The sequence below is a fragment of the Mercenaria mercenaria genome, chromosome 16 (assembly GCF_021730395.1).
Source record: "Mercenaria mercenaria strain notata chromosome 16, MADL_Memer_1, whole genome shotgun sequence".
Classification (NCBI taxonomy): Eukaryota; Metazoa; Mollusca; class Bivalvia; order Venerida; family Veneridae; genus Mercenaria; species Mercenaria mercenaria.
Window position 1 is genome coordinate 35,761,420 of NC_069376.1, and position 25,319 is coordinate 35,786,738.

Below are 25,319 nucleotides of genomic sequence, written 5' to 3' on the forward strand. Positions count from 1 at the left end.
ATAGGGAGGTTGATCATGACCAGCAGATGACCCCTGTTGATTTTGAGGTCAATAGGTCAAAGGTCAATGTCACATTGAACCAGAACAGTAGAATTTTTGTTTACAGTTAGCAAATAATTTCTGTTCCTTGTGCAATTACTGAATGCATCAAGGGGGGCATTTTGTGTTCGACGAGCTCTTGTTAGTCAGAAGGCAGTGAGCAGAAAACTTCCTAATTTAGTAGTACTAGCAATTTATTAATTAAGGTATGAAGTACAGGGTATGTTTAAATGTTGTGGAGCCTGAAGGCAGATGAAAGTTGAGGATGTTAACTGTCAATGAAACTTACCAGACAAAACCAAAGTCACACACCACAAAATGAACAACTCAAAAGTTACATTGTGGTGAATGTAATAAGCTTTATAACAAGATGCATTTTAAGACCAATGTGCAACTATGATCAAGTAAATATAAGTGCGTGATTTGGGTATAAAACAGTACAGATAAAATGCAAGTTGAAATTCTGGACAGCGCCTTGAACAAGCAATTACCTTAGAAAAAGGAAATTGGGGATTCAACATATTTTTGGCCAGTGCTAGCAGTCCCACTCCGGAAATTAAGCTCTGAAGATGAGACTGTGTTAGTACTGTAAACACATTCATTTCTGTTGTGTTGTTTTCATGAACAAAGACAATTGATGGAATTAAAGCTCAATTAAAAAGTAAAATTTCTGTTCATTTTAGATATTGCAAACTACACTGGCCAAGTTATTAGGGTCAAGTCCTCTGAAGAAGTTCACAATTGCTGAACTAAACCAGTCAGGGAAGATGTATACCCAGCAAGAGAGCATGCCCAGACAAAACACTATTACCATTCATTTTATGTTCAAAATTTTAAATCCGTGAATTTATATGCCAACTAAATCACTGCTTTGGCCAAAACCACTAAATTTCAGGCCTAGGACAATAAATGATTTCACAGTAGAATAATTCCCTGCTCCTCTAAGTTCTAATGTTAATGAACAAATACACTTTTAAATGAAATGAACAATCAGAGGTATTAATACACCGACCTACAAAATGACTTCTCTTTAGGAAGAGCCTCAACTTGAAAGGACATTATACAAGTTTGCATGGGGTTAGACAAGAATCAGTTGTCTCCAAAAAATATTTGTAGGATTTAGGGGCATTTATCCTTGAGTTTACTAAGATGTGCTTTAGAAATTAATTGTATAATTTACATGAACTGCTTTTTACACTCGTAAGATTTTAAACTTGATAGTGGTGATGATGATGATGATGATGATAGTGGTGATGGTGATAAAGTTGTAGATGATGATGATTGTTGTGGTGATTGTGATCATAGTGGTGATGGTGGTGGTGGTGGTGATGATGATGATGATGATGATGATGATGATGATATTAATTGAAATAATGTTATTCAAGTTTCTGTGACAAAGCATGAACGATTACATAATGAATGGATTTTGTAAGGCACACACTGAAACATGTGGGAAATGACAAAACAATGGACCTTGAAGGTCAATGATGATCTTAAAATTAAAACCTATTATACAGTTATTACATTTAATTGAAGTATCACTTCAAAACAAATGTTTTAATTACAATTTCATCATCACAAAAATCAATAATTTTCATCAATAACAACATAAATCATCATCATTATCATATACATGCCATTCTTATTTCACTGACAACATTATAATGAAAATATCTTCATCGCTATCAACATCATCAATCAAAAACATCCTGTCATCAAAATCATCATCATCACCATCATTGTCATCCTCACCAGCAGCAATAAAACATTCAAAACAAAATAGTCATAAAGAAGCATCATAACTAAATGTCATTCTTTTCCCTCTCTTTCTGAATTCAAGAAAATAACAACATCATAAGGACATCATCATTGCTATCAGCAGCATCAGCTGCATTTTCATCATCAGCATTATGAAAAACATTGACATTTTTAGGTAATGTCAGCATACTTTGCATAAACATCATCATCAAATAACGCTGCAAAAGCTATCATCATCATCATCATCATTATCAGTAGCTGCACTATTTCCACCAACATTCTTGTTCCACCACTTTCCTTCTTTATGACCTTCATCATGCAACCATTATATCTGATATGAAAAAACAAAACAAAACAAATATATGATTTTGACTGCAAAATTTCACTCCAATTTTTCACTCCATGGTCACTCCAAAATCTCCCGCTAGACTCAATAACTCCACTCCAAGACTCAACTCCATATTTTCTCATCACCATCATCATCATCATCATCATCATCATCATCACCACTCTAATCACAAAAATAATATCTTCATATGAGTCACCACCACCACTATCATCATCATCATCACAACTATCATCAAAACCATATGACAATCCTCAACATTACAAACACTATCATCACCGGCAGCACCACCATCATCAAGATAATTATCACCACCATCATCATAAACATTACCATCTTCATCACCACCACCATCATTATCATCACAAACAACAATAACACCATATAATCATTGCTATCATTTCCAACATAATCATCATTAACATCATCATCACAATCACCAATCATCATCAACAATGTCATCACCATCATCATCATCTATCATTACATCATCGTTATTGTCATTAGTTTTATTGATGTTTTTGCTAACGAACAAGAAGAAAAACTGTTGGTGGTCGGAAGATAATGGTTTGTTGAAGTTATTGTTGATGATGATGACTATAGGTTTTTGTATTGTTGTTAATGATAATGGTGATGATTGAGATTTAGACAATTCTTTTTTTAAGAGTGTTTGATGATTTTGTCTGTCAAGGGTGATAAATTGGTTTTCAGAATATAGATGATGATAATGATGACGGTAACATAAATCACACTGGCCATAGCTTTATCAGATCAAGTGGTTCCAACGTTGTTTGAGCGGTGAATTTTACGCCGATCAGATGGAGAAATATGGCCGATACTACAAATTTCCGGTATTGAAAGTATGATTTAAAGGAATTTCTACCCGTTAAATAACGAATCAAATGAAAACGATGGGTGCACCTGGAGCGCAAATGTGTCTATGTTTTAGCATATGTATCCATTTAGCTGAGATTTGTGTCGTTTATTCAAACACTTCTGTACAGTCCGGCGGGGGAAGGAGATTTTTGACAGTTTTTGACAATATCGCCTCAAATATAGTGTTAATCGGGAACAAGTAACTGTTAAAACACTTTTTATGTAAAGGGCTACCTCTTAAAACAAAGCGTGTGTATTTTTATAGAATTATTCAGGTTATTTCTGAAATATCGGCCGAAAACCTAATGCAACGCCGTTTCGAGTGGGTCGCTATGCAACGCAATCAAGTGGATAACGTTCTGTGTCTTACTTGCGAAGTCTTATCTGTCTTAAAACAGTAATTAAAGCCTAACAATGAATAAATTTAGAGAGTTTTATAGCATTATAATGATCCCGCCATTTCTAATATATTGTACTTTTACATTTTATGCTCGCTTAACATTTTACATATTTTTGCGGACATTGTCAAAAAAACATCAACACAAAAACATAAAGCAAGGATGAACATCGAACAATATCATTAAGTCAATAATAGTACTAGTTCGTAAAAACAAGAACCAGTTCACGGATATTTATCTCCTCCACGAATGGTACTGAACAGCATACCAAAATCGGATTGACTCTTTAAATCAGTATAGTTACAGTTCGTTACTTTTTAGTCCCTTAAAACCAAAACATTGCGATTTCATTACTGAGTTGTTTTGCGTTTAAGCTGTTCATACAAAATAAATAAAATTTGGTCCATGATAAAAGTATTGATCAGTTGTTTGTATATATTTTCATCCATATTGCTGGTGTAGCGTTCATTTATTTTCAGAGAGATAAATCACAGAGAACGTTAAAACTCGTCAGGGAAAAGACAATATTTTATTTGTCCTCCATAAAACAGAAAAGACGTAATAAACCTCTATGGTCGCCGTTCAAAAATGAAAATACAAATGAAATACAGACACCAATGAAAGAAAATAAACGGAAATGTAAAAGTACAATATATTAGAAATGGCGGGATCATTATAATGCTATAAAACTCTCTAAATTTATTCATCGTTAGGCTTTAATTACTGTTTTTAAGACGGATAAGACTTCGCAAGTAAGACACAGAACGTTATCCACTTGATTGCGTTGCATAGCGACCCACTCGAAACGGCGTTGCATTAGGTTTTCGGCCGATTTTTCAGAAACAACGCTGAATAATTCTATGAAAATACACACTCTTTGTTTTAAGAGGTAGCCCTTTACATAAAAAGTGTTTTAACAGTTACTTGTTCCCGATTAACACTATATTTGAGGCGATATTGTCAAAAACTGTACAAAATCTCCTTCCCCCGCCAGACTGTACAGAAGTGTTTGAATAAACGACACAAATCTCGGCTAAATGGACACATGTGCTAAAACATAGACACATTTGCGCTCCAGGTGCACCCATCGTTTTCATTTGATTCGTTATTTAATGGGTAGAAATTCCTTTAAATCATACTTAAAATACCGGAAATTTGTAGTATCGGCTATATTTCTCCATCTGATCGGCGTAAAATTCACCGCTCAAACAACGTTGGAACCACTTGATCTGATAAAGCTATGGCCAGTGTGTAAATGGTGATACATGTATACATTTTCATCCTAAAGACACAAACAACAATCAATAATTTTTGTTGTAAACATAATTATATAAAACAAATCATCATCATTCTCATAATCAAAAGTATAACTACCAGTCTCACATTATATTAAATTTGATTCTTCAAACCAATAATTAATCACCATTCTTATTATAGACTGCAACAGCAACATACATTAATCATTACTGTATTTCATGTTACGAAATTTCACCAATAATACAATACCACTGCTAAAATCTTAATAACTTTTCAAACTCAAAATGAAAAAAACGTAATCAATTTGTCTTCACATCCTTGCAACTAAATGACTGCTCAGTCCATTTTAGAAATTCAGCTGTTAAGTTAGTTGGTACATAAACAACATGAGTTATGAATAGCTGTTGACCAACATGATACATGCCAGAGTGTGAAACTCCCAATTATCACCCAGAATAAAGGCAAAAATGAATGTGCAATGAGGGGCCTCCGTGGCCGAGTGGTTAAGGTCGCTGACTTCAAATCACTTGCCCCTCATCGATGTGGGTTCGAGCCTCACTCGGGGCATTGAATTCTTCATGTAAGGAAGTTATCCAGCTGGCTTATGGAATTAAGGTCGGTGGTTCTACCCGGGTGCCCGCTCGTGATGAAATAATGCACGGGGGTGGGGGGGGCACTTGGGGTCTTCCTTCACCATTAACGCTGGAAAATCGCCATATGACCTATTATGTGTCGGTGAGATGTTAAATCCAACACACACACAAAAAAAAAAAAAAAAAAAAAAGAATGTGCAATGACAAATTCTTAGCAATATCTGTGAATCATGAACAAATGTTTCATAACTGGTTCATGACAAAATGGTTATTATAATGATGAAAATTGCTTAAATTCCTACATGATGAAAAAAAAAGTCTCAAAATGTGCTAAATCCAGTGTTGCGCTTGTAGTAATTGCTGAACATTAATATTTAACTTGCCAGTAAATAGAATATATACTTTAGATGGAATTTGAGATATACTGATATATCCAAAGATGGAATGCCATTATTGTAGGCACTATATGTTTAAAATATATGAAATATCACAGTAATTTTATCCCCAAAATCGTCCATAATAACTCATGTTTGGTTTATTAAATCATTATTAAGTGATAGTCAGGTTACTGATTCATTTTGTTCAAGGGAGATAATCATTACTATTAAAATTGTCACAAACAAGGGAAGTAATAAGTACATTGAGGCCAGGGTATGGGTTTCTTGTAACATATGTAGTTTTTTATATACAGTTATATTCCAAATTTTATATTTTATATAAGTGAAAGCCCTACAATTAATGGTCCATATGTTTTCAAAGATGTGTTGATAATGTTTTATTTACAAGTCATTCTAAAGAATTAAGAATGTGATATTGGTGAAATACATAAGCTTTTGACATACATGTATCTGGTTCTTCAACAACGTACGGTATTCCATCAAGTTTGGCATAGAATGTATATGACACTGAAAAATGATAAAGTGGTTGAAAATAAAAGTTAGATATAGGAAAAACATAAATTTTCTGCATTATTTCAAAACCATTGCAATGGTTTACTTGTAACCTTTTGCATAATATTATTATTACATCCATAAATCCTTTGTACCTCTAGTCACTTTCAGAGTACTAATCACTTTTTATGGATTTTTGAGACAAATTATTTTTTCGCCTAAAATGTGTGGGTTAGTCTCTTTGAATGACCAAACAAATGTGATAAAAGGACCCTCCACCAAAATAGCGATGGAATCAGTATATAGTACATTAGCTATTATATAGTATTGAGTATAGCTACTGGTTGACATGAATTTGAAACAACAAAAAGCTCACCTATTAAGTAAAAAAACAATATTTGCACCAAAACAGTCATAAATATAAATTTGATTAAACCTGGAATACATCTATATATCTACTGGATTTTATTTTTAAAAAACATTGGTACAAATGGGTCAGCTCAGCCTTTTTCTAGTGATACATCACACAGTATAGATATTTTCTGTCCAAGACAATGTTGTATTGGTCATAAAACTGGCAAAACACTTAGGTGAGCGATATAGGGCCAAAGTGGGTCCCCAGTTTGATACTTTTAGTTAACTTTATAACCCTTTAAATACAATTCTTGTCAATAGATCTATCATTTACAACAATGCGTCGGACGCATTGGTCGAGAAGGCTAAGACGCTTTCCTATGGAGGTGACGGCCCCGGGTTCAATTCCTGGCCACTCCCATTGTGGTGTGTCCTTTTTGGGCAAGGCACTTTATCACGGTTGCCTCAGCTATAAAAATAATAAGTATTTTATACTTCTTTACCTCAGTAGACCCAGCTGTAAATGGGTACCAGCAAATTGCTGGGGGTACAGTATCATGACATCACAGTACATTAGGGGTTCTAACTGACCAATCAGAGAGCTGCATAATCGAGTACCTGCCAGTTTCCACCTGGGTATAATGACGTATATTTACAATGAACATATAGTGACTTAAGAAATAAATAAACACTATTTTAGAAATCACATTAAGATTTTTCACTGCACATGCTTCAGATGATGCTACAAACAACAAAACTTTGAAGTTTCATTGAAATATGATATCTTTATATTAGTTTAAAGTTTGAGATTTTACACAGGGAGTCTATGATAAAGTCCGAGTAAAATTTAATCATTACCCAAGTGAAATTAGTATCATTCCGCAATGTTTTAAACATGTTAAAATTATGAATAAGATAATAAATAAATAATAAGATAGATAAGTTTTATTTTAAGTTGGCAAGACATATAACAATACAACTGTTCTTAAAATAGGGTTGCTCAAAAGCTACAGAGCTTGTTTTCATTGTTTCACAAAGCGACCGTAAATAAAATTTACCTTTACCTTTTAATAGAAGGCCGTTTTACAATAGTGTGGCCTTCTATCATTCTTGACCTACCAGCAGATGTAATGTCCAATTGATCAGGTCGGCATGACGTCACATCCGGAGCAGTCGATTATGCAAATTACCTTGGAGGTGAAAGCAGGACCTCGCAATTCGTAGCGAATTAACTAGCGGTGTGGGTTGTAATGTTTTTATTTTCAAATAAAACAAATCAAGAGTCATCTTTTTTATTATATGCTTACCCAATGGTACAATCTATATATTTTTCCAAAAAAAAAGTAGGCATTTTTTGTGATAATTGATTTTGTGGCATTTTAAAACGGTCTGGAAAAAGTGACAGATTATGTATTGTCAGCTCTTTGGCGCTACGGATCAGTTATGATTAGCTTATTCAACATTTTCTCTGTTTGCATTATATTACATATTAAAAATAAACTAAATATCTGAGACATAACATTTTTTTATTCAACTTCTTTGCTTAAAATCGTAGCAGTTGTTTATTTATCTTTCAGAGAATCTTTCAAGTGTCTTGAAAAAGAGTTTTTGTTTGTTTGTTTTCTCAAGAAAGAACAGATAAAATAAATAAGTAAATCAATTTTCTGATTTTTTTATGTCTTTTTAAAATAAGCTGATTTTCTAAATGTTTTAATGCTCTGAAAATAAAATATTTTATATTGTTGCCATTTCCTGAAATATACTTTGTGCGATATATTTCATTTAGTTTATGTAAAATGCTATAATTAAGTATGAAAGTCATTTAAATAAAGTTAAAAACTTATTATATATGTAATTTATTGCAGTCATTTTTTTATTTTATATTTATTTATTTTATTATTTATTCTTTTTTTTTGAAGAAATGTCCTTCCAGCCAAAAATTAGTTTGGTGAATTGATTTTAAAATTTCAAATGAACTATATGTGTATTGATTAAGGTTTTTTTTCTATGTAGGAGCTCTATAACCCCATAGTCAGTTAACACTCAAATAACAATAATGTACATCTTCCAAATATATAAGCCCCTGAAGGCTTTACATCAAAGGGAAATATAAAACAGGAAATTACCAAAAGGGGCCCCGAAGGGGTACATGAGAGGGATGAAAACAAAACAGGAAATCAATCTATTAATTAGTGATAGTCATTAAGAACTGGTCAAACTGATTATCATTAATATACCACATACTGATTGGTTTCCATAGTGATCTATAACTTATGACTTGAATGAATGCTTTAATTTATTATATGTGGAAGCAGTCAATTGTGACAGTCTAACAATTAACAAAAAATATGGATTTTGAAAACTACAAGGTATGGCATAATAATTTTTAGACAAAGCTCCCATTATATTAACAGTTTTAAACAGTATGAATTAATTACAAACGAGATCATCATTTTCAGGTATTTTGTTTTAAGAACATTGTCATAATGTTGCTCAGCCTTTTTTGTAAGAACATCACACAGTTATAGATATTTTTGTAATGAAAATGTTTATTTCACGTGTCAAACACAGGTAGCATATAGTGGCCATTAAGTTACCAATTGTTATTTTATTAAACTTAAAACCCTTTTATATAAATTCTGTCAATAGATCTTCATTTACCATGCTCGGTACGCATGGTGGGAAAGGCTAAGACGTTCCTATGGTACGCAGGTAATTTACTGGCCACTCATTGGTGTGTCCTTTTTATGCTTTATCACGGTTGTCAGCTTAAATTAAGATTATACTCTTACCTAAGACCAGCTTAAGGTACAGAAATTGTGGGTATATCATAATAAGTACTTGGGGTTCTAACTGACCTTATCAGAAGACTAGTCATAATCGAGTATCTGCAGTTTCCACTGGTATTAATGGAGTATATAATACGACAGAAAATAGTGATTAAGAAATGAATAACCTATTTAGATATCATAGATTTTCTGATGTTTATTATGCTAAAAACAAACTCTGAGTTTTTAAATTATATTTATATTCAGTTTAAAATTGAGACTTGTACACACGGGATTATGATGAATATAAAGTCTGAATCATTACCAAAAGTGAAAAGTTTTCATTCCGCGATGTTTTGAACATGTTTATAAATTCATGATTATAATAAATTGATAAATTTTATTTTAATTAAGAAAAATAACAGATAGGAACTTTTAAAATGGGTTTCAAAACTACATTAGCGTTTGCTGTTCACACGCCGTTATTTACCTTTACCTTAATGAGCCGTTTACAAGTGTGCCCTATATTTGCCGACCATGAATCAATCATTCATATGTAATAAAAGATTTTATATGGCTGTTTTTTTTCAACAAAATGCAACCACTTAGCATATAGCCATTTAAGGAAATGTTTCAAGTGCGGAGTGTAAGAACTTATGTTTAAAAATAGATAATTCGCGGAGCGAAGGACGGGCCTCCAGGTATTCCCTGGTTTATTTTTAGACTGAAACAACTTCTGTGACGTCATTCGCCACACAGCGGGATTTCCATGAATGGCAGGGAGTGTGATTCACAGACAGGATAACTTTATTTGATTTTGACTTCTTTGTTTTATTTACACGACAAAGTCTCTGATAATCAGAAAACTAAAAGGGAAAAGTGTTTGGAAATATTTTATTTGTTTAAATATAACACGAGTGTTTTACATAAACACGGCATTTTATAATCACATGTATTATATTTGTATGCACTCAGTTTGACACTTGTGTGTGAAAAATGGCCGACCTTTTATTATCGGGTAAATCAAACCTGTTTAAGACTTAATATGTGGAGTAAGATGTTATGAATGGTTCAGGACATGTGGGAATTTGTGGAATAATGTCACTGATTGTCTCATGCAGGCTAAGAAAAGATATACAACCGCAGTAATATGTGGTTTTATTTTACTGTTGTTGATAGTTGCCCTGAGAAAGACACCAAAGCTGTTTACACAAAATGGAAAACATTTTGCCATTGAAAATGGAGAATTTATTTCCTTCCTCGATGCCAGTGACTACACGTTCGGTGAAGACATGCACGTGTCGGCACGACAGAGGCGATCACCGAACGTCAACATGGATTATTCAAAGTGTCGAATGGAAACCTGTTTCGATTATTCACTTTGTAAAAATGGATTTAAGATTTACATTTATCCATTGGAAGAGAAAGTGTCACATAGCTATAACAAAATTATTGTTTCAATACAGGAATCTAGATTTTATACATCAGACCCTAAAGAAGCCTGCCTTTTCCTCCTAGCGTTAGATACACTTGATAGAGATGTTCTAAGCACTGACATGGTTCAAGATATAGACGCAGAACTTAACAAATTACCATATTGGAACAATGGAAAAAATCACCTTATTTTTAATTTGTATTCCGGTACATGGCCAGATTATGTTTTAAATGTGGATTTTAATATAGGACAGGCAATGCTTGCCAAAGCTAGTATGTCTACAAACACATTTCGTCATGGTTTTGATATATCATTTCCATTATTTGCCAAAGATCATCCCCAAAAAGGTGGTGAAAAGGGGCTTTTGTACATATCTGCTAACAATATACCCCCGCTACGGTATTATTTATTAGGCTTTAAAGGAAAACGTTATTTGACAGGTATTGGGTCAGAAACCCGGAATTCATTGTACCATATTCATAACAAAAAGGATATAATTTTATTGACAACATGCCGACATGGCAAAAACTGGCAGAAGACGGCCAAAAAGCTCAACGATACACGATGTGATACAGACAACGAGGAGTATGATAAGTAAGTATAAACTCGGGCTATAATACATATAATACGTATTTAATACATATATAAACATGTAAAGTCCACTTGCATCATGATGCACGAAACCAGATGTGTTTTTATGAGACCTTTATGTACTTCAAAAGTTCTTAAATACATCTGCGCCAGAGATATATTTAAGCAATGACCATGGTTTGTATCCAGCAGGGATTCTGAATTTGTAATTTAAAGCTGATCGCCACCACATTTGAGGTGAAATTTCTTAACATGTTCATTTCATCCACATTTGGCATACGTATGGTTAGGTCATTGGTTTTGAAATTCATTCACCTCTGACAGGCCATATTGATGGAGTTGGACCAAGCCTCCCTTACATATGATGTGGACCTGTATGTTTTTCCCTTCACCTCACCAGTGTTTGCATACCGAATTACCTTCCGTAAATTGTGAATCTGAATATTAAAATAATTTATATCAAAAGTTTCAAGTGTAATATTGTAAATGTCTGGATATCATTGAAACTGAACATTTTAGATTTTACAAATTCTGTTTGTAGTTGAATGCTGGCCTTTGTCTGTTGACAATATTAGCGAACAGAAACTCCATTTTTGTGCTTAAGATTTTAATCTTTTAATTCTTAAGAAATGCAGTAAATCTCATTCAGCTTTGTAGTGGATTTGTCAACAGTAGTTTAATACACACAGTTGACGGTGCAGTACCAGGTCTTTCTCCATGTTTTGACGTGAAAATATCGGAGAAGAAAAATCTTACTGAAGAAGTACCACACCACAAAGTTTTTGTATACATCATTAACTGCATGTCGTGTTTGATGTATACGGAGAAGTAGGATGTCATTAAGGAAAGGTCATTGACATGCTGCTTCAGAAGTTCTAAAATACATTTTGGTTCATTCTTAATGCCCTGCGCCAGAGATATATTTTTGTATTGTCCATGGGTTTTCATCCAGCAAGGATTCTGAATTTGTAATTTAAAACTGCTCACCACCACATTCAGGTGAAATTTTTTAACATGTTCATTTCATCCACATTTTGCATAATTAGTTCTAAAATGACAAGTGATTTTAAGTGATAATATAGCAAGAAAAATGTTGATTTTCTCCATAACTTCTAATTAGCTTTACAACTGTTCAACTCATATAATATTATTGTACATGTACCACTGGTCACTCACGACATCTGCATTTTATTGAGTTTTGAGAGAGAAAAAAGGCAACATAAAACTTGAATATTAATGCATGATTTTAAATGTTGTCTTTCATTTCTTTTTATTCTTGCCATGAACTTTATGAAATTGCTGGATTTTGTTTTCAAAAAAGATCTTTTTATCTTGCAGCTGTCTTTTTTCTTATGGAATTAATCTCTTTGGTGCTGACACATTTAATAAGCCAAATTTAGGATGGTAGCGTACAATAAAACAAAAATATTTTTTGTCAAATAAAATTTTCTAACAGTACACTTCACCCTAAGTTTACATAATATTATGTTAAATTTCTTGTAAATTTGTTATTTTCAGCTCAAACAGAAAGGATCTATGAAATGTAAGAATATTGAAAATCAGACAATATTCTATTGTAACTTGAATTACGTCTCTGCGGTGGCTGAGACTGAAAATTGAAATTACAGAATTTGATATCAAATAGTGTTTCTCTGATCAAGTATAAAACACTTTTCCCTTTAGATTTTTCTCTCTTTTGTTTTGTGGCTCCTTGTTTAAGAGGGGGAATATTTCTCAGCAAACAATGGATATTGAGTTCATTGTCCAGCTTTTCTTCCCCTTTTTCACATATCACAGATATAACAGACACCATTTCTACAATAGCTCTGTGAAATGGTCCTTAATTTGTTATCGATTGAAAAGTCTTTGCTCAATTTAATGTTTAAGTGGTCCTACGAAATGATATGTTTGCACAGAAGATGGTATAATTTAGGGGTTGCCTAGACAGAAGTGGGAATTATATTTTTGTAGATTAATGGACATGTGTAAAATTGGAAAATTTGTCAACATAACATATAGTTTTCGAACTACTGGATTTCAAGACCTTTGTAAATATTTTTTAATGGAACAGTCTTCTCTGGGCAAAATTTAGGCTTCTTTCAGAAAACTCTTTCAGTCTTTTTCACCACATCTGTCATACCTGAAATGAAATGTCAAAGAGTTAGACATTCCATAAATTACAGCAAATATGCTTGTTTTTTTTTGTTTTTGTTTTTTTTAAAAAAACAGTAAAAATTAAGTTATTAAGAAAACTAATTTTATCTGTAAAAAAAAGCAACGCTGTGGTCTTGGATTTTGTTGAAGTTCACAACTGTTCGTTATATGATAAAGAAAATTTGATACAGTTTCTGCAGACTAAGCAAAAGTTTAGCGCAGACGGGGGGAAAAAGAAGCATGAAAACTTTTGTAAGACCCTGTGACATATTTCCGGAGGAGCTTTGTGAATATACTTTATAGAGAATTAAATTACAACACATGGTTGCACTTAAATATGCAGGAATTTTCATTCAAGTTAGATTAATATGTAAAATATTTGATGCATTTTAAAGACGCTTGCCAACAGGTTCACATCACATTTAACATGCAGAGGCTGAAGATTTGATAGTTATATACAGTAAACCCTCTCTTGAGCTTTGCAAAAGGGGCATTTATTTAGGAGGCCCAAAAAAACTGAAACAAGTGAAAAAAAGCTGTAAATCAAAATTCTGTCCGGTTGATAAATTTAAACAATAGTTACAAAAATGCTGCCTAAATTCGAAACACAGTTTGAAATAATTGGGACGGGGGAGGTGGGGACCAAGTGTGGGGGGTTCTTATACAGGAGAAATTTTCATTAATTGGAATCGGTAGAGGCGTTGAGGGGCACTTCTATCGGATAGCGGTTAAAGGCCTTGACAGTTGCCTCTGTGGAGTAAAGGGTTAAAATTAAGAGTGTTGTGTGACCCTTAAAATCGCCCCGTTGTGCTTTTACCACTGACAGTGATAGTACCCTAGCTGTTATTGATGTTCCTCTGTTTGTTTTTTGCTGTTAATGTCATAACATTACTCTGTCTAGATGTGTTAATGTACCTTCAAATTGCACAAATTCATATGTTGTAACTTATAATGTACCCTGTTGCTGGGTTTAGTTTTAAGTGGGCTAATTTGTTCCTATTTTGATCTTTTGTGTTTGATTTTACATAAATTATTACAGCATGTTCAAGATGCAGTTTGATCTTTTGTTCTTTTTCCCCCATTATTTTGTCTGAGGTCACAGATTTTAGTATAGGTTAAAAAAGTCGCATAATTATGGTAATGTGTTTTCTTTAGATGATTATTCAAAATCATAGTATAAGTGCAATAAAATTTTTATTTATACAATTTTTCCAGTGTATTAACCAGCAATAAATTGCAAATAGTGTGCATTAAAAATTCCAGGGGGTAATAGTTATGAGGTTGCTTTTTTTTCTTGATAATGCCATATTGTGCACTGTGGCTCAGCTCTTTAATTGAAATTATTGAATCTTTTTAAGTACACTTAATATAATGTATTGCATAATTTTAGCAGTTGATAATTTCATGGTAAGGCGATATCGAACATTAAAGGCATAATGTCCCATTCCTTCCTCTTGGCCATTTAGTAATTATATTATCAGATATATCATATCGTAATGTTCTAATGTTCGCATAAATGTAGGCTGCTTTAGTGAATATCTGCTTGAATGGATTTGTGGTCCATAAAATTCGACAATTTCCGTTTATCAGATAATAAAATGCCAAATAAGGTGCAGTAATGTAGCGGTGACATTGGAAAATTAAATTTATTGTCATACAATAAACCAGGATTATATTGCGGTAGAGATGCAAACACTGCACCTGAAAGTTTGTTTTGCTAATCTTGAACATAGTTGTGGATTCCATTCAGCTTAATCCCCCCAAAAGAGTATCTTTAAAACGAAAATTCAGAAATTCATGGTCCAACAAAATGGCTGTGTTGGTTGAACCCACGAAAATTTATGAAATTAAAGAAGTTTGCAGCATTTTCTATCATAGTTTGAATATAGAGATAAGATCAGAGATTCAGAAAGATATTTTATGGCCTCATTAAATTTTCTGAATGACAGAAGTTAAAAGAAATGTCAGATTTTCCCTTCTGTTCTCCAATAATTACTTTCTGAAATTTTGGAATTTCAGGTTTTACGGAATTGAAAGAAAGAATATACCTCAAATGACAGACTGAAGTATAATTAGTGACATTTATTTGATTATTAACTTCCTGCAAGTTTAGTTGAAATAGTTTCTCAATCGGATGATTTTTATTTTTGGAAAATAAGTGAAAATTCCAGTTTTCATTTTGAAAGCCGAAACCGGCACTCTAATTTCCTTTTTCGGGTAGATTTTTCCTGACAACGAAGTAATATTATATTTACTTTTATATTCATTTTTTAACTTCCTGATAAATGTAATTTAGTCAAAGGCTTTGACTTGAAAAATGGATTATAGGTTTCAGTTATACAGGAAGTTATGTTTTGCATGTCTTTATTAAAAATATATTGTCAATGAAAATACAGATTTCACAAAATTTAATGTTTAATGTCCACTTTATGTTAAAAACACAGCTGTCCAAAAAGAAAAGATGCATATAATTACTTGGTTAGAAAAGCACTACTATCATTACTGCGCATGAACTTGCACGATCAGTGCCATATTAAAAGGGAGGTAATCAGACTAATGGATTCAATAATATTTTCTACTATGCGTATCAAATACTCAAACTTTCGACAAATCTGTGAGAAAACAATTATAGTGAATAATCAAACAAGAAATTAATATGAGCCGTGCCATGGGAAAACCAACATAGTGGCTTTGCGACCAGCATGGATGCAAATCAGCCTGCGCAGTCTGGTCAGGATCCATGCTGTTCGCTAACGGTTTCTCTAATTGCTATAGACTTTGAAAGCGAACAGCATGGATCCCGACCAGACTGCGCGGATGCGCAGGCTGGTCTGGATCCATGCTGGTCGCAAAGCCACTATGTTGGTTTTCTCATGGCACGGCTCAATTATATTTTACATTAACAACGTGACAACGTCTTTACATACAAAAGAAGTGGTTAAGGTCACTAACGTTGAATTGCTTGCCCCTCGGGTTTGAGGTGTAGAATTTTTCCATGTCAGGAAAGTATCGTACTGTAATTGAAGGTTGCGTGGTGTTTGCCTCAGTGCCTAAAATAATGCATAGAGGGGACCTGGGGTCTTCCTCTGCTTTGAAAAGCACAAAAGTGCCATTACTTCATGACCAATAAATGTCAGTGAGATGTTAATCCCGACAAAAAAAGAAATGGATTTTCATTAAAGATTCACTGGTCTCTGAGCTCAGACTTCTGGTCTTGCCGCAAACTGCTTTTGATCAAACTATTTTTGTTAAGGATAGGCAAAAATATTTTTATCTTAATCGGAAAGGTGGTAGGACATGACTTTTACTCTAAGAATTTAAGTTTCAGCATTAAGCTGATCGGGCGAAATAGTTTTCTGTAATGCCTCTGAGTCATAAAGATGAGCAATTAATCCCCGATAAGCTGATAAAGTGTTTGCATAGATAATCCAACAGCAAATACAAAAAAAATCCCATTTGATTAGGTCACTATGTTATCATTTGGATTACTTCTGATATCATTGAAAAAAGGGATTGTGAGACCAGATTATATAGATTAAAGTTTAATTTGAGTGTAGGTTTTTAAATTTTATCGCAGAATTACGTGTCCCCTGTTTATAGAATTTCAACTGTGTAGTCATCAAAACTATAGTGACAGTATAAACCGGAATATTATCGGCAATCAGGATTGATAATGTTGATCTTGTCTTTTTTTATAAATAGAAATTAATCCTTTCAACTGCCAGACAGCAAAAATAAAGGATACACAAATATAATGTTATGTACAGTAATTATTAAAATATTTCTTTTAAGAGAGTCAGTTTTCAAGTATTAATTGTTAAATGATATAGTGACAATCCCCATTTAGTACAAACCTCTCTGTACTCACACATACATAGTGCTTTTACTAGTTACACTACATGCAATACTGTCTGGTACATGTATAATTACTGGTATATAAATGTACACAATCATTTTTCCCTGACCCACTTGTAATGACTGTTAATAACTTAATAGGTATGGCAGAGTTATTTTATTGGAGGAAACAATGCAAAACAGAGACTTCAATGGTTTCCATTTAAAGTTCATGGACTTATGTTGATGTTACATGTATGTGTTCAGGGGAGGTAATTCATTACCTTTGAAATACATTTTTGTAACAAGTGTCTTCATCTTAAAATGTGCAAAGTGAGTAACTGCTCTTGACCTTGTGATTTTTCTTTATGGTATTTTTTACTTTACATAATCTACCGGAGACATTTTAAATGGAATTATCCTGTTTATACCAAAGGAACCAGCTGGGCAGGAACCATTTTGGTGTAATTCTGAAGAAAATATATGCCCCATACTTTCCTCAATTGCAAAATGGGCCCCGTCTGTGTGTGACAACACTGAAGGTTTTATACAGAATTAGGGAGAAGGGTTTAGTTCATTCACACTTATAATGAAAAACAAATGGCTACTTTGTAGTAAAGGGAGGTAACTGTCTGTACATCAGAAATGCTTTTGATCCGATAATAGCTATTCCCCACATCAAAACACTTTGAGAAGTAACTGCTGAACCTTGCCAAGTGGGTGTAAATAGAAAATTAACTTTGTTTTTAGGTTTAGTATTTAGAAAAGAAATATAATCAGATTATCTCTGCATGTTTATGACAGAGTTATAATGGCTTAAGTCTGATAAAGTTGGACATATCAATTGGAACATCTCTCTTTATGATTGAAACAACCTGTTTAAACATTCCAAGCTCATGTACAAGGAAAACATTGTGTTAAATCTGAACAAAACCATTCATATAAATGCTTGTTTGTATTTCATATACATGTAGTCGTATTAGCTTGTTTGAAGTACATTTTTTATAAAAAGAAAGGTTCATTATACTTATGTAAAAATACTTTTGATGTAGTAAAATTTTTGCAGTACAGATGCAATCAGTTGTGTTGGAAATTTGTAGCAAGGTTGATACAACATATTTAAGTAAGTAGGAGGGGTCATTTAAGGGTTCATTTGGGTTGTTGACACTGAATCACTGACCCTACAGTTATGTGTTGGAGCCAAACTTGGCTCTTCTCAGTCTTCTTGGGATCCATTTCTTTCACTGAATTTGTTTTGTTGGAGCTGACTTCAAACTAACATAATCATAGGTCAAGTAATGACATTTCAGTCTTTGATGGTGGAGGAAGACCCCAGGTGTCCCCCGGGCATAATTTCATCACAGTTCAGCACCTGGATGGAGCTGCCAACCTTCAGTAAGCCAACAGAATGGCTTCATCACAAGAGAATTCTGCACCCTAAATGGGGTTTCGAACTCACAAATAACAAATGCTCTGAAGTTGGTGACCTTTAACACTTGGTCACTGTGAGAGGTCTGTTCTTTACAAAATCAAGTTTGTTACGAGACTCCTAAGGAAGCACAGATGCAACTTTGTACGTACTGTAGCATTGTGGCTGTGCAGACTCACAACAAGACCTCAACAGCCTTGGTATTCCTTTTTGGAAAACAATTGGAATGATATTCTAATGATGATGACACCAATAATTATAAGGATCCTGTGTCATTGTCTTACAGTTTCTGAATGTGTTTCTTAATGTAAAATAATAGCAGACATGGTTTTATTGAGACCTGTGGTTTAGTGGTAGATCCAGCCAATATGTACATAGACTTTGAAAAGGCAGTAATTTGATACAAAGTCTAGATAATGATATTAGAAGTGTATCTGTCTAGACACCAGCCCCCACATATTAATAAGTGGTTTTTACTTTCATTTATTTGCTAATCTGAAAAAAATAAAATTTAGAAATAAACTGAGAAGAAAGTACTCTTAAGATATGGTCTGCACTATACTCAGTAATCACAAAGGCAGAATCGCTTGCCACAAGCAGGCTAAGGGTTAAGTACTTATTATAAAAGTACAAGTTTAAGTCCGGTGACTAAAAATTCTTGTTTAATTTTAGCAATAAAATCTTTCCATATACGATAAAAACTGCAAAATTTTACTTTATTATTCGAGAGCACCCTGCAAGTTGCTGATAGCTAGTCTGTAAAATCCAACAAAGCAGGCGCAGTAAACCAAATTCTAATATGCTTGTCTCTGTTAAAACACGCTTACGCTAGAATGACGTCACGTTAACGTGCGGTGACGTCAAAGTTTTTGTTGCGATCAAGAAAGAGAGCTACCATATTTTATCTACTGTTTTAGAGTAAGGGCTTATTAGAATCGAAATAATTTATAGCAAAAGAGTGTTTTAACACTATTTATACACTCAGGCGGTAATACGTCATACAAATAATTTCACTCGGGCTGCGCCCTCGTGAAATTATTACGCCCAACATATAACAACCCATCGTGCATAAATAGTGTTAAAACACTCTTTTGCTATAAATTATTTCTTAGGCTTACACATTTTGTATTAACCTTAATAATACCCTGCTAAACTTCTAATGAAATTGTCCATCTTTTAATTTGGAAAGTACAATCAACTGTTGGTGCTAACCAAAAAGATACTGACTGAATAGCAAACAGTGCAGATCTTGAACAGACTGCATGGATGTGCAGGCTGATCATGATCTTCACTGGTCACAAAGGCAGAATTAATCATATCCAGTACAATAATGGTTAGAACATCCCCTTTAAAATTATTTGAGCTGCGCCATGAGAAAACCAACATAGTCGAGCACAGTAAGGGCTAAAACTGGCTGTAAAACCAAAATATCTGTATACCACGGCCAGGTGTACATGTCTCAAATTTGCACGTCAAGCCATATACAGGGCTTCAAAGTCTTCATTCTTTTCCCGCTGGGATTTCAATATTAAATTCTTGTGTTATTCTTTCATGAGTCACAGCTCTTCTTTTTGGTCACAGCATTTCATATTTCACATATGGTTGAACTCGAAAAATTCCGATCAGATTTAAGTATTTTATTGAGTACATTCATAACAGAGCGACAATAGTGACAGTATTGCAGTCAATGACTTAAAATAGCTGTTAGCCGAAAAAATGTTAAGTTGTGTATTTAACCAATCGACCGATGGTGTCGCAAACGTTTTTACAGCCGGTTGTGAAAACTGAACCACCTCTTGAATTATAATGGATAGAATGTTTTAATAGAGTTTATAAGATTTTACGTAATCTGGTAACTGTTAAAATAAAGAGGCCCTCAACCGATGCACAGGTCGGATCAGTGCATTTTTTTATTGTGAAAGAAGAAAAAAAGTATTTAAGTGCATTTATTTTAGGATCATAAAAATGTTTAGGGTTTGTCTAGACAAAACATGTTAGTGCAGTGCCAAAGAATGGAAAATATGAAACAATTTCCTTGTACTTATAAGTAATAATTTATTCAGTTGCACTTGAATACATGTACATTAAATTACAATTCATTATGCAAATTTATTTATACTTAAAAAAAAAGGTCTGCATACAATTCAAATGATATTTTTTACCTTACATAATTTACCGGTGACATTTTAAATGGAAACTTACTCACTTCGAACAGGGTCTAGTATATAGACTAAGCTATGTCTAAAATCAAAATGCGAATATCTCTTACTCTGCTAAATTCCCTGTAATGAACTTGTTCATCTTTCAATTTAGACAGTACCATTAACTGTCAAAAGTGGTGCATTCCAAATACCGTATTTTCCCGAATTAAGGCCCCCCCTCTAATTAACGCCCCCACCCATTTTGGAGCGAAAAAAAGTCAACAAGAACGAAAAAAAATCACCTACCTCATTTTTATAAGTCCACATAATAAGTAATTTACAGTAAGTATCCAATGTATTAAGAATTAAACACACTTTTAAACAGTACATGTACCATAAATCCAAAACGTTTATACTAAGTACGGTACGTATCCAATCATCAAATAGAAAATTAAACGGTAAATCCATTTTTGATTTGTTTTTGCACCACCCGCGCACAAGCTTCCTGTCGACTTTAAACAAATTTGCGGCAAAGTGTTAACCTTTTTTTCGGCAGTTTTAATAACTTTTAATTTAAAAGCCGGCACATAAGCAGCGTGTCAAACCACTGACATTGTGTATTGCTACCCGCATGTACTAAGGAAAATATTATCGGAGTACACAGCTGTTTGGGTATGATGACGTAATGTGTAATGTCGCGAGCGTGTCACGGAATACATGAGGTACCCTATTTAAATGCATAATTTTAAGACACACTGCATTAAATTGGATGCCAAATAATTACGTTTTGGGGGAATTAAACAACACAGAAACACTTTAATGTTTGTTTGAACGATGTTTTTTAAGTTTTGTAAAAATTTTAATTCTTTATTTTTTTACCTCTTTGGAAAATGTAACGCCCACGGGGGCGTTTATTCGGGAAAATACGGTAGGTACTGACTGAATGAATGACAAACAATGCCGATCATGATCAGATTGCACAGATTTGCACTGGTCGCAAAGGCAGAATCACTTGCTGCCAGCAGGCTAAGGATAAGTTCTGCTAAATACTGCACAGAAATAGTCAAAAAGTCTCAGAAAACGTTTTTCCGAGGACAAAAAAATCAAACCACAGTCATTCATTTATGTAAATGAAAGCTGGGGGATGAGAAAGTTTGGGGGAGGGGCCGGGGAAACAAGACACTTGAGACAGTTTTGTCAAAGGACTTCAATGTGAATGAAAAAAATGAACTTAAATTGTTCATTTTGAAGGGATGTCTGGTTTCTTTTTGAAGAGGTTCAACTCTGTAATGCAGTTTGCAGTTAGCAGATACATTCAAATTGAATGAATGTTTGTGAAAGATACAAACTGATAAGAAATGAATAAAACCTTTGTTTTTACATAAATTGCTCTGCCCTCCGCCTTATAATGTTATATTTGATACCCTTGTGATATTGTAAATGCATGTTTTGTTAAACATTTTGATTTTAAAGTTTCAGTTATTTGTTTTTATTCAGGTGTTATATTTGTCTGTTCTAACCCTTATGCTGTTAACTTTCTATAATGATGAACTTGTCTGTCTTCCAATTTGGACAGAACCATTAACTGTTAAAAGGGGTGCTTACCAAAATGATACTGACTGAATGGCGAACATGGATGTGCAGTATGATCATGATCTGCACTGGTCGCAAAGGCAGAATCAATTGTGTCCGGCATGATGAGTCTAAAATAACAGTCTGTATACTTTTTACATCAGATTGTCGCAAAATTACTTGGTCGGATCAGTGAAGAAATATTTTGTGCAACTTCCCATTAAAACACAACATGTTCGATGTCAGCAAATTAGAAGCTGGTGTCAGCTGGCCTTTATATTGTTTTGCTGAAGACTTCATTCCTTAGATGGAAACTGGTTGGTCTTCAATGGGTTTATTCAAATATTCATTTCGCATGGTAGACTCAGATCTATGAATGGTTTGCTACCTGATCAGTGAATAGTCTTTAGGCCTAAAAAATTTGATTGTTTCTGGTAACTTGCAAAAAAAAAAAAAAAGAAATAGGGTAGGTAGGAAAAATTTTGTTTGGGATTTTTTTACAATGAAGAAAGCAACACGAAGCGAAAAGTATAAAAAAATAGCCAAAATATCGAGAGAAAAAATTTCCAACGCCATAAAAACATTTAGTGACACGGTAAATCTTTAGGGTAGGTTGGGATACCGAAAACAAACAGATTTTTGTTTAGGCCTTACAATGATTATGTGAAAACAGTTATAGCAGTACAAACATACCTGTGAGCAAAGAAACCCAGGAGGCTGCTGCAGTACGTAGTTATATTTTTCATAGTATTATAATGATAGTTATAAATTTATAAATTTATAAAATTATGTAGACCACTGTGCCTTTTTGGTGGAGATCTATTGATTTAGTGTTATCTGTCAGTGAGTATGTCTGTCACAAAGTTATGGCCCTTGATTTGTTACATTTTACAATGTTTACACTACTTGCAGTATACCACTGGGGAGTATTTCACTCATCTTAGTAAGTGATCATTATGATGTATAGCTCAGTGTAATCAAGGGCATGTTCCAGTTGGAGTTACAGCCGTTGACTTGTCAGTTTCTATGATGTCTGTACTACTTTTCCTGTATTTTAAATTCCTTGTCAAGCCTTAATTTCACCGAAGTACACAGGAGGGTAATTGTGTATATTTTTGGAATGTTATGGTTAAGTGATTTTCAATGAAATTCAGGCTCTTTAATTTATGAAAAAAACAAAACGATCTGTACCTTCATCAGATGCTTTATTTTTCCAGCAGGACTGTGTAGGAGTTTAGAGACATGCATTGGATTTGTTTTGTTTTTTTAATCTTAGTAGATGGTGGTCAGTATGGTGAATCTTAGGTAGGGGAGGGCTTTTACATGGTAAAATACGGTATTTATGATACTTTTGGCACCATGCAGGTTACCTACTATAACAGTTACCTGTAAGTGAGATAGTTGGGATGAATGTTGACATTTTATTGTTGTATCTACATACAGCTATCTTGTCAGATATGATATAAAACCTGGCCTCATTAGCACTTGTTGCATTTGTTATGTCTAGTCCTGTATGGTATCTTGAAACTATGCAATGCTGCTAGTTTTCTACTGGGATTGTCAGTGATGTCTAGTTCCCTACCTGTCTTGTGTTGTCTAGTTCTGTATCTCAGGGTGTTGTCTTGGAACTGTGTGATGTTGTCTAGTTCTGTCTCTGTTTTGTCTTGGAACTGTGTGGTGTTGTCTAGTTCTGTCTATGTTTTGTCTTGGAACTGTGTGGTGTTGTCTAGTTCTGTCTCTATTTTGTCCTGGAACTGTGTGGTGTTGTCCAGTTCTGTTTCTGTCTTGGAACTGTGCATTGTTGTCTAGTTCTGTACCTATGTTATCATGGAATTGTGCGGAGTTGTACCGGTGTTGTCAAGAATCTGTGCGGTGTTGTCTGGTTTTGTACTGATGTTGTCTTGGAACTGTGCGGTGTTGTTTGGTTCTATACTTTTGTTGTCTTGGAACTGTGCAATATGTTGTCTGGTTTTGTACTAATGTTGTCTTGGAACTGTGCAGTGTCGTTGTCTGGTTCTATACTTGTGTTGTCTTGGAACTGTGCAGAGTTGTCTGGTTTTGTACTAATGTTGTCATGGAACTGTGCAATGTTGTCTGGTTCTATACTTGTGTTGTCTTGGAACTGTGCAGTGTTGTCTGGTTTTGTACTAATGTTGTCTGGTTATATACTTGTGTTGTCTTGGAACTGTGCAGTGTTGTCTGGTTTTGTACTAATGTTGTCATGGAACTGTGCAATGTTGTCTGGTTCTATACTTGTGTCATCATGGAACTGTGCAGTGTTGTCTGGTTTTGTACCAGTGTTGTCTTGGAACTGTGCAGTGTTGTCTAATGTTATGTTATCATCCCCACCAGGTGTTGACGAGTTCTGTAATGATGTTGTCCAAGTCCTGACATTTCCTATACCGTATAGCGGGTTATTTCTGCGGGGGTAATATTTCTGCGTTTCTGCAGTCTCTCGGTAGAATCGCAAAAATATTTCCAGCAGAATATTCATCCAGCAAAAATTTAAAACGCAAAAAGATCTGCATTTTTTTCACAAACGTTGTTTCACGCTATGTTACCCAAGGTAATCCGAAGTTCACAATGACCTGGACTAATTATTGAAAATTACCGTTGCCATCTAACAATTACCGATAATGGTATAATCATCATAATTAGGTCTGATGGTCAAACAAAGTCCTAACTGTTAATCCCTCAGAAAACGTTTTTCTTTTGTGAATGAAATAAACTGAGTGAATTTCACTTGTGTTGTTTATATTAATCCCTTGTGGCAATCTTCCGAACTAGGTATACTTTAGTAACCTTTATATAAGTGTAACCGTTATATTTATACCGTAGTTTGCAGCTGTTATGCAATAATTTATTGTTGATGGATTTACATTTT

The 25,319-nt window shown here is 33.9% G+C and overlaps 1 protein-coding gene across 1 annotated transcript in view; it reads left to right on the forward strand.

Moving 5' to 3' along the window:
- The first annotated feature begins 9,993 nt into the window (after positions 1 to 9,993).
- LOC123539606 (exostosin-1-like) overlaps positions 9,994 to 25,319 on the forward strand; it is a 114,509-nt gene continuing 99,183 nt past the window's right edge. The window contains exon 1 of the mRNA XM_045324260.2: positions 9,994 to 11,308. Within this exon, the coding sequence (XP_045180195.2) occupies positions 10,395 to 11,308 (914 nt within the window). The 5' untranslated portion in view covers positions 9,994 to 10,394. The remainder of the gene's footprint in view (positions 11,309 to 25,319) is intronic.